Source organism: Chrysoperla carnea, chromosome 1, assembly GCF_905475395.1.
Source record: "Chrysoperla carnea chromosome 1, inChrCarn1.1, whole genome shotgun sequence".
Lineage (NCBI taxonomy): Eukaryota > Metazoa > Arthropoda > Insecta > Neuroptera > Chrysopidae > Chrysoperla > Chrysoperla carnea.
The window spans coordinates 34,097,252-34,108,775 of NC_058337.1; the positions used below are offsets into that span (position 1 = coordinate 34,097,252).

Consider the following 11,524-nt stretch of genomic DNA (forward strand, 5'->3'; position numbering starts at 1 on the left):
ACACTTGTATCTAAGATCTTTGTAGCCCTTTTCATGTTTTTTTTTTTTTGTGTTCGAAATTTAATTTTAAAACTTTTTTTTAAGGACTGTTAGTAACCGTTATGACTAAAATAAGAGAAATTGATGGAAAGGATGACAAATTGTAAATATTTTTGTAGCAAACGGTCAATTTAACCATCGATTTGAAATTTTAATGAAAATCGACATTATTATAATTGTTAGTCGGTTAAATAATATATTTAGAAATCACACAAGACATTGCTAGAAGATACATAAGTAAAGAAATATATAATTAATATTTCTACATAGTAAAAAATTCGTAGCACAGGAGGTGCGTTAGCTAAGCGAATTCCCTCAGAGATTGTATTTTTTTTGGTAAAACTGATCAAAAAATACAAAAATATTTTTTATTTTGGAAAAATTCAAAATTTTGTACTTTGCGCAACCCTTGTTTATCTGTGAAATGAGGAACTTGATCTTTGAAATACCAATTCCCTTCCTAATACCAAATTTTATTAAAATCGAACTTAAATTGCGAACGTTATAGAGGGCAGATACAACAAAATATTTTTGTATTGAAATTGTACAAAAAAGTTGATACGCTATAATAGTGGGCTAAACAAAAGTTGTGCAAAGATCTGATATCAAAACATAATTAGCATAGATGTCAATGAAATCTTATATTTAGACCTAAGTAAGATAAATAAATCAAATATGTTAAACACAATATTTTTTTTTTTGAAGTTCAGAAAACATGAATTGATGAAGTTCAATTTAAAATTTAATATTTCCTGGACAAGCCTAATGGTTCAGAATCAACCGATGAACTGAATTAGGTAATATTAGAAACAAAAGAAAGTAAAATGGGCACTGTGTAACGTCTTTACAGGTAAAGAAAATTTTTGAAAATATTTTTCAACAAAAAGTTTTAGAGAGTTAGATCATCAGTAAGCCAAATCATAGAAAGCAATGAATTTTTGGGATTAGAATTTGATCTTCTCGTTCTTATTTTCTCGTTATATTTTTTTAAGATTAAATTTCGATTTTTGCCCCAATTTGCGTGAACACGATAACTCAAAACAAAAGAGTTTATCAAGTTTACGACACATCTTTATCACAAACTGCCAGACAAATGTTTGATTTTACATATTATTATTGATTTAAATAAATTTCTTCGTAAACTCAATACATTTTTTTATTCAAGCAGAGTATTCAAACGATCAAGTTTACATTATAAGATTCGAAAAAGTGCCTATATTACATACGCCTCTAAAACAAGTATATATTTGGGATTTTTTATTTTTATTTTGGTAATACAAATTAGTTTGGTATTTTTAAAATGAAATTAAAATTCCAAAAATTCATTAACAAATTCATTATTAAGGTATTGTTTTTGTAATTAATATAAAGATTGTAATCAATAAATTTGAAAATCAATATAATTTTTATTGATATTTAATTTTTTTTTTCTTTCAAATGTGTTTCAAAAATCACTTAAATGAATCTTTGGTAGTGCAACTCATAAATATTTGAAATTCATTATCATTTTATGCAATATTTTGTATTAAGTTGAAGGTATGTATATTATAATTTGAAAGTTGTAACATTAATCATGAAATCATTATATTATATATTTTATATATCATTAACTTTAAAATGTTAATAAATAGCTAAGTAATCGCTATGTAATTAATATTATTATAATTATTATTATATTTTGTGTTCAAAGATGCAAATGATAAAAATATGTTTACGAGTAGAAACATTATAAAAGGCCTTTAAGATACTAACTAAAAATATATATTCTTGCTATTAGAAATAATTATTCAGTATTTATTAACTTTGTAAATTGATTATTGGTGTATACATTTTATTCCGGCCGTATTTTATTCGATCAAAGACGATTTCGCAACATTAGTATACAAACAAATAGTATCTTTATGAAATCTGCTGTAAAAATGCATTATACCCTTAAAATGAGCCTGGAAGTCTTTGGATTCAAATGAATTGGATCATGCTTTTCAAAATACAAATCAATTATGCAAATAATTGCAGATGGTTAGGTTATATTGGCTGTCCACGAAGGACACACTTATAGAGCCCATTGTGATACCATATATGCGTTTTACCACCTTTCCGCTGGCAATTTCATTTAACAGCTCCTCAATTTCAGAGGCTGAGTGCACTTCCTTCATGCATATACCATGCATTTGTAGTGACGGCGGGAATCGAACTCGCTGCCCTAAGCATACCGCAGACGGAATTGGTTACGCCTTAACCAACTGAGCTAATAGGCGATGATTGCATGATAATTAAATTCAGATTTCAAAATGAAAATATTTTTGATCTATAAAATTGAATAAATATAATAAAAATTTCTGCTGTTTTATTATTACATAAATTGACGTAATCAAATTCACTACTTCTTGCTTGCTCTATACACACATTTTATAATAAATATATTGTCAATATAATGATTTTTTTGTATAAAACATAAAGCCAGTAGAAAAACCTGAAATTCATTTAATTAAAATCTAAAAAAAAAACTGTTTAGGTATACAGTTTTTATATACTAAGTATACGTTAAGTTTTACCTCTATATACAGAGAGTTTAAAGTAGGGCTTATATTTTTTTTGGGTTTTTAAATAAAAACTACATCCCTGTACCGCTCAACATGTGTCTATCTATTCATTAGGTTTGTATTCTCGTTAGTAAAGTAACAATTTCTTAGGTACTCCTACTTGAAAACCAATATACATTTTGGTACAATAGTTAAAACTAATAACGCATTTCGTGAAACATTTAAAAATCATTGACTTTTGCCTCGCGCAAATATCAATATTTTATTTGAAAAATTCACGACGAATTTGTTTAAAAAATTTATTCCACTAATATTGGTTCGATCAATGTTGAAAGTGCAATAACTGCCTCAGAACAGAACAGGAGACGGCGAAGAGGACGCAAAACAAGGGATAAATAAGCCTCCTTTTTTTCCTAAGGAAATGTGAACCAGAAAAAATAATTCAAATAATCGAGAAAATCAATCATTTAAAATAAATCTTCAAATCGCAAGTAACTATCGTAATCTGTATTGTAAATGTTTCCGATGCTTTAATTTTTCCAAAATCATTACAGAAACGAATTCAGAAAGGAAAATATCTGAAATCGGTTAAACTCTTATTGAATAAAATTGAAAAAAACGAAATGAAATAAGTCTACGATTCAAGAAGAAGATTAAGGTAGTTCCTCCGCGACCGTCCAGTCAAAAAGTTTTGGACTAATACTATCCTTCAGTGCATTAACTGTGCTATGACTATTATACATATACCATATATTATTTTCACAAGACTGTAGTTCCTCACTACTGTTTCTAGTATACATATAAACACACACACTATGACATATGCCTTTAACATTAGTCTTCATATCTTTTCCACAAAAATCATCGCTAAAACGAGTTATTTATTTAAGTTTTTTATCGAAACTATATGGTAAATAATTTTTATTTTTATTTATATATTTTCTAAATATAGTATTCTACATTATATTAGTTTTTCATAGAGATGGTGGACGTCATTCATTGGTAAATAAATATAATATTTGTAAATTTGTGTATTTTTATACACTTCTCCCATGTACACGTACAAATTGCGTCACTTTTAATTGCTAATATCTCATGTATGGCATGGTAAATCATCTTCTAATTTTAACAGCAAGTGTATTATGAATTAAATATTTTATATTCTGAGTTTTGAGAAATTCTTGGAATATCACTTTCGTGTAGGTACTACCTTAAGGTGGTTTTGCTGTAAATACATTTCATAAGAGTTAGATGAAATTAAATTGTGTACAGTATTAGTCCAGGTGAATTCCATGTATCAAAAAAAAAAGAATACATTTTTCAATCAGAAAAAGCGAGATATTTTTAACTTAATTGTACATAATTAATAAGCGATGCGGATAAAGTAATGAAAAAGACATAGTTTAGTGTATATCTTAAAACCGTTTTTAGGAATGCAAGAATAAAACAAAATTTAGAAAAATTAGAAATTAAGTAGAAAATGTGTTTATTAAGTATATATATACACACTACGTCTAAGTATTATGTACAGTAACGAATATCAGAGCTAGTTTTTAGTAAGTACTTGGCTATTCGCTCTGTGCAGTTTTATTTCAGGGAGTTACCGTAGTAACTACTTACTACTTTATTAATATGTATTAAATTAAAAAATGGTGTTATTTATGCAATTTCCTCTCGTATTTTCATAAAATCTACTGCACCATGTTTAATTAATCGTTATTTTTGAATAATTTGAATTTGGCATTTACTATACCAATTACATGTAAACAATTAGTCATATTTTAAATAAAATACAATATTGCGCTGCGGTTGATTTAGATGCCCCCTCCACCTAATATGTTCCTTGTCAATAAAAAAAAAGCTTAAATTTTTTTATAACGTGCCTAAATAAGTATAGGTGTAACCTTAAAAGTTTTGCTGTAATCCAAGCAACCTCCATGTATAGTTTTTCGTCTGTATACAGAAGTTACAATGGCTATTTTTTTTAAATATACTAATACACTAAAGTAACTTAATATGATTATATCTGCATATCCACTACACATATGAAAATAACTGTTATTTTAAATGGCATCATATATTTATTTTACCTAGGCTAGGCACCATGGTGTACCAATACCATAACTAAATAACTTGGTTGTGTCAGATCATCACAGAATGGATGATGAGGTGTATTCTTAAACATTGCTGTTGTGATGATCATCATCAAATTAAAATTATGAGAAGAAAAAAAAAACTTAATTTCAGTCTGCGTTTTTTTTTATATTATTATTATCTACTCTTATAATTGAAACAAACAAGATATGTATAAATAGCTTTACTTATTATGATATTTGTGTTAATAACTTATTTATTTAATTTTGTGAATTTTATAAAGTTTTCCTTTTGAATGTAATGATAAATACAGTGTGTAAGCCTAAGGTGGCGTCATGCTCCATAGATAATTTCAGTTCTTGCTAAAAGTTTGATCAAGCCATTAAGTTTATTGGAACGTGCTTAAAATTAAAAGTGCTCGAATTTATATTTTTAGCGCTAAATTCAAACTTTTGAAAAAGTAAAGTATAAAATTGTGTATACAAGGTGATCTATAATTGACTGCAGAACTCTTCACTTCCTGTCTAATATTATAAAGACGAACGAAAATGCTCCTTATAAAATTTTGATCTGACGCCTAATTTTCGAGATAATTAAATAAATCAATTCATTCAAAAAAATATATTTATCCAACGGAAGAGCACTGAGAAATAGAAGATGGGGTTTAGGTAAAATTGAAAAAATGACATAGGTAATATGAAAGGCAGCAATTGTTGTTGTCTTTATCGTTGCATTTAATTATCATATTATATATCTCACTTTTTTAAATGTGTATTAAATCCCATCCAGTAATTACCTTGATATGTAATAATACTCATAGGTGACTGGGTGGGGTTTAATAAAAATTTAAGAAAAGTGAGATATTTAATATGATAATTAAATGCAACGATAAAGACATCCTTCTATTTCTAAGGGCTCTGTCATTGGATAAATATATTTATTTTTTATGAATAAATTTGGTTAATTATCTCGGGAATTAGGCCACAGAGAAATTTGGTAGATTTTTAGTTCGTGTTTATAAGCTTATTTAGGAAGTTATAAAATTCTTCGAGGATATTTATCGGCAATAATAGCCAATTAATTTATTTCAGTGACCTTTAACTTGAGAGAGATCTTGTGCACTCAATTCAGTTGTCTGAGCAAAATGAGACTTCTGTCTACTTTTAGTAGAATTTAGCATAAAAGTCAGTTTCTAATAAAAAAAATTATGAAATAATAAAACTCGAACCTTTTATTTATCCCTCATAGAGTGAGGATATTCACATTCAACCAAACATAATTATATTTTTAAGGGAAAAAAATCTATAACGAACAGGTACACAAATTAACATACCTGGAATATTATATACACAAAAAAGGTGTTGGTATTAAGGCCATAGAATCATAGATGACGATAATCCATCCATTTCTTAAGATCATGGTAAGAGCACACATGTATATTGTTTAGAGAGCTGGTAGTTGAAATTTGTACCTGATTTTAACACTAGATGTAAAGTAGAATGAAAAGAACTCAAGAGTTTGCCTTTCGAATCGAGTCATGTTTATCAAATAAATTCAAAGATAAAAGTGGTAAAGAGGAAAACCGTAAGTGCGGAAGTTGCAAGCGGTAAAATAGTTGAAATAAAATTTCTGATTTTGTAAGTTTACAAAGGGGTGAATCGAAAGTACCTATAAAAGTGGACACTGTGAGAGCAACGGAAATTTATGGAAACCATGTTTAGGTTATGGAAACGATGTTTAGGCTTGGAAAATGAGAAACGAGTTTTTCGATATAGGAAAAGAAGTAAGCGGAGAGGGGGGCATCTAAATAGACAGCAGCGCTGTTATCGTATAAAATTTGCAATAAAAACATATTGGCTTTTTAAACTTTTCTAATTTATTAAAAATAATGCAAGCACTGACATTTAACACTTTCTATACAGGGTATTTCAACAATTAACTCAGTAAATTGTTTATTATCACTTGGAAAAATGATAAAATCATATTAAAGGGTGTATTTTGAGAAGTGTGATAATCGATTTATGATAACATATACATAATAGGTACATTCCATATTAGGATATATATCAAATTCGTATGCCTAAAAAGCCACCAGCTCCTTAACCATAATACTAAAAAGCAAATCTAAAAGTCAGTTCAGTGTGTGTACAATATACATGTATAAAGTGATTTCATGTTTCTTTTTATTTTTGTAGTTTCTAAGAATATAAAAAAATCTTTATGGCATTATATGCGTAGGTTACAAAAACAAACTAACAGGTACACAACAGCAACACTTTTATAATATTTATTATTTCAACAAAACATATGGATGGATGGATGAACAGACAGACAGACAAATCATGTGGCTTGTGTGAAAGAATCGTCATCATTGCTTATAAGAGATTTATATAAATCGTCATGAATTTTTATATCATCTATTATAAGTTTAAAGTTATTGAAAATGTGCTACAAGTACAAGGTGTACTAATTATTTCAAAATAGAACCACCCTCCAATATTTTACATTAAAAAAAATACCAATATTATCATGTAATATGAAACATTCGAAAAAATAATGAAATCAGGGGTGTTTCGTTAGGATCGACCTTTAAATAGATTATTATTAATTAATATCGACTTTCATTATGAAAATTTAGCTTTGAAACTTTTAGAATAATCAAGATTGGAGAAAATATGATGTATTACAATTTATCCTTTTGTCATTTTTCTTTGATCTTAGTATTTACGTTCAATTATAAATTTAATTTTTCGTCTCGTTGTATCATATTATTTTATTTACTTGTTAATGATCTTTGCCAGGTATTTAAGGACAAAAACGCGGGAGAAGCTGTCGTTAAAAGCTAATAAAATTATATTAACAAATTACTGTTTCGTTACCATAGAAACTTTTGAAATGAAACTCATGCACGATATGAATAGTCCGAATACTGTGAAAAATGGTGGAAGTGCAATTAAATGGTATAATATATCCTTTGTAGTGATGTAATATAAATTTATTTGCGCTTCCACCATATTTATAAAATAATTTGTTTAAGGAACAAAATTATTCAATGTTGAATTTTTTTCCAAATTTTTATGAGATTTAAGCTAGTTATTTGAGGAATCGTTGCTACACAACAGAACCAATTTTGATTTAGTTTCTTTTGTTTTTGATCGATAGTGTTTCGTTTCAAGAAAATCTGTTCAGTTTGGAGAGATTTGGTCGTTAATGAATAACAAAGTCAACGTTTGCTTAATAGTTTTTCACTTTTTAACGGTTTTTCTAAAAAGCAACATTAGTTGTTTTAAATTTTGAATTAAATATAATATTATTTTATGAACTTTATATATTTGAAAAGTTTCGAATCAATACTATGATTGGGTGGGTAATAATCGAATTCATAGACTTGTTTGTTACACCTGAATGGAAATTGGCCAAAGAAAAAACCGTTTCAAAATGAAAAACAAACATTAATAAGGTAATGTTGACAAACAAAAGAAAGAAAGAAATTGTTAAGTTGAAACGACGCAAGGAAACGGGAAGCTTGGAAAGTTGCGTTACCCGTAGTAATTCGATAGCGATCGAAATTTGTTCAGATTGAAATGTACATTTTTTAACATATAATCAACCCACCAAATGTTAATCTGACGCGTTCGAGTTAATTCACTTATCGCAATTTCTTTTTATTAATCTGATCGCCTGCCCTACTGCCCTATCCGTATTTAGCGCTAATATTTGGCGGAAGTACTAATGAAGATCCAAGGAACTCCTCATATGTTAATCTGACGCGCTTGAGCTACTACATAACTCCCCTCTTGGACTTCCCTATTATAGAGCACGTATGGCCCACTTGGCATGAATTTAATAGACCCTGGTTCGATTCCTGGTATCTATGTATATTTTTCAATTCTCTTTAATTAAAATGAAAAGTTAAAAATTATTAATTCATTTCTAAGAAATGAGCGCAATAAAAATGATCAATATTTCATTTTATAATAGTGAGTAAGTCTTGTAAAATACAATAAATTTCTAAGAATTTATCACAAAAGAAGTTATTTTATCTTCTTTCACTCTTTACATAGATACCTTGCAAAGTGTTATGATTTTCTAGGAATTTATGTCGCAGATAAATTAAAAAAAAACATTTATAGCTGTTAGAATCAAAGAATGATTTTTATTATAAGTGTCCATTTTGGTCCATCCTTCATACAAACTTGGTACCTCTGTCTAGATTTAAATAACCAAACTAGTAACCAAAAATTTTGAACCGAATATGGTCCATTGAAGTTGAAGTCGTATAATAATTAAATTTTTCTTTTTGAACTAATGTTTTCAATAAAAGTTTGTTTTGAAAAGAATTTTTTTTTTAAATTTTACCATAACCCTACTTCGTACGATTATCAAATTCTATCAGGTCAGGTCAGATAATTCAAAATTTTTCATTAAAATAAAAAATATGATAACATTTCAAAGATCTAGATAAAATATAAACAAGCAGATGACAAAACTTCTCAAGATTTAATATAATGTGTTATGAATTACAAAGATTATTAAAACATTCTGTACTTTTTAAGGCTTTGCTTGTGTATAAGCTCACCCTGTATATGATACACTTGGAGGAGGCTGAGTTCCATGTATTATTATACCTACATAAAGTTGCATTATTATTTGTATTGTAAGTCTATCTTACCCACAAACGATCAACTGTGAACGCTTGGCTCAGGTGTATTGTAAATGTATACATAAATACAGTGAGGCGAGCAGGCAGCCGAGAGATAGCCGCCTTAGGTAAACTAGGGAATACCTCTATACTATAGTATTTATACCTATAATAATACACATACCACAAATCTCATGTCAAAAGAGGTATAGTTTTTACAAAAGTACCAAGAAAATTACAAAAACATAACACTTACATCATCTAATTCGTCATCATTTTGTGTGTCCTCATTCCCGCCACCTGTATCATTCCCATTTGTATTCCCTGTTGTATCCGTTCCGGTTGTATCCGATTGATTATGAATTTCATTAAAAACAAATGCATCAACATCACTACATTGTACATCTCCAGCACCCGTTGAATCGTTATTATCAGTATTATCTGTATTATTCGCCGATTTTAAATCGTCAATTGTTGTAGCGGATTCATTGTTATTATTATTCGCGTTTGTTGTATTATTATTATCACTATCAGTAAACTCATGATTATGTAATGCGTTATGTAATAAACGACGACGATGTTCATTATCCGCGACAGCAGCGGCTAATAAATCCGCTGCTGTATGATGATGATTAGAATTTAATGGGGATGATACGGCAGCTAATTGATGTAATAAACGGCGACGTTTTTGTGAGGTAGGAGAACCACCAGATGTTAACATATCAACAACACTTAAGTGATCACTGCCTAAACTATCCGGGGAACTTGGACATTCATCCATCTTGAAGGGTTGTATTTTCACTGTTTATTTAACAACACACACTATTTTTCAAACACATGGTACCCGGTGATTAAAAGTATGTAAACACACGTGAAGGTTTGTAACTTGTACAAGAATTGATATTTCTATAGAATTCACAATATTTCAGGTGTTTTTTTTCAAGCACTTTTATTGATCGTTTTTAACCTGTTAATGTTTTCGTTTCGTTTGTTGTAAATATTGTATTTATTTCTCTTGATATGTTGTGTATAGGTTAGAATCAACATACAACATACCGCGATTTCTTTGACAACAAACTGGAGACTGTAATGGTGCTGCAGGCTACAAACCCGCCTTGCTGCTGCCCGTTCTTTGTACGTCTCATATACACATATAAGATTATATGTATGTATTATACATATATCTACTCTCTTAAATAATAAAGCTATGTATAAACGAATTGCTTTTTAATTCTTTTATGGCTTCTTAAAGGTTCTTTAAATATTCATGTATAAAATCTCTGAGAATTATAAATTTAACTTGAAATTATTATAATATGATATTTGGTTTTATTTTGCTTTTGAAATTTGATACTAAATTGCTTTTTGAAATTATTTAGTATCTAAAATTTTAGAATAAAAGCAACAAATTTTGATATAATAAAGAAAATTTGTTTTGTTTCTATCAAGTTTTCAAGGCGTAAAGACCAAGAAATGTTTGACCGTTTAAACATTTTCTCATTTTGTTTATAATGGGAGAATATGATGGATATTTTTTAAAATATTGATCAGTATCATTTGAAAACTTGTTCGTCATAACTGGCATTGAAATTTACCAATCACATTATAATCATTTACATCAATTTTTTTCCTTGTATATTAAGAAAGAATGTTTTTAATAAAAAGAAACAAATGTATAGATTTTACTTATGCTATCTCACTTTTACAAATGACAAAATAAATTATCTATAAAATAAGAAAAATAAAAAAACTTCAATATTACTAACTTTAATGATTATCTCTTTAAGAGAATACAATCATCTTAGTTAAAGTAGTAATAACTATAATATATCTATTTCACTCACTTTCTTGATATTGAATATTGTTTTAACGATATATTATTATTAAATAAAGATAGAATGAATAATATTTATTCAAACTATTTCAGTATGAATGCGTTGGTGGAGTGTATTAAAGGATAGCAATATTTAATTTATGTTTTATTTATTATATGATCCATAGATATGTGTCTTTGTTTATTGATGATAACAATTTTTTATTATAATTGTATTCTTTAGTTGAATGATAAAGGTAATGAAAAATATTATATTAATATTTTATGTTGTTCATTTTGTTTATTATTATAATCAATATGTATATTAATTATACCGTGTGTTTATTAAAACTCATATACACACGGTATATTCCATGTTTTATTGCATAATGA

At 27.9% G+C, this 11,524-nt stretch overlaps 1 protein-coding gene across 1 annotated transcript in view; it reads right to left on the bottom strand.

Moving 5' to 3' along the window:
- LOC123300700 (transcription factor AP-2-epsilon) overlaps positions 1-10,387 on the bottom strand; it is a 68,141-nt gene extending 57,754 nt beyond the window's left edge. Inside the window, exon 1 of the mRNA XM_044883356.1 lies at positions 9,575-10,387. Within this exon, the coding sequence (XP_044739291.1) occupies positions 9,575-10,099 (525 nt within the window). The 5' untranslated portion in view covers positions 10,100-10,387. The remainder of the gene's footprint in view (positions 1-9,574) is intronic.
- Positions 10,388-11,524: the final 1,137 nt, after the last annotated feature.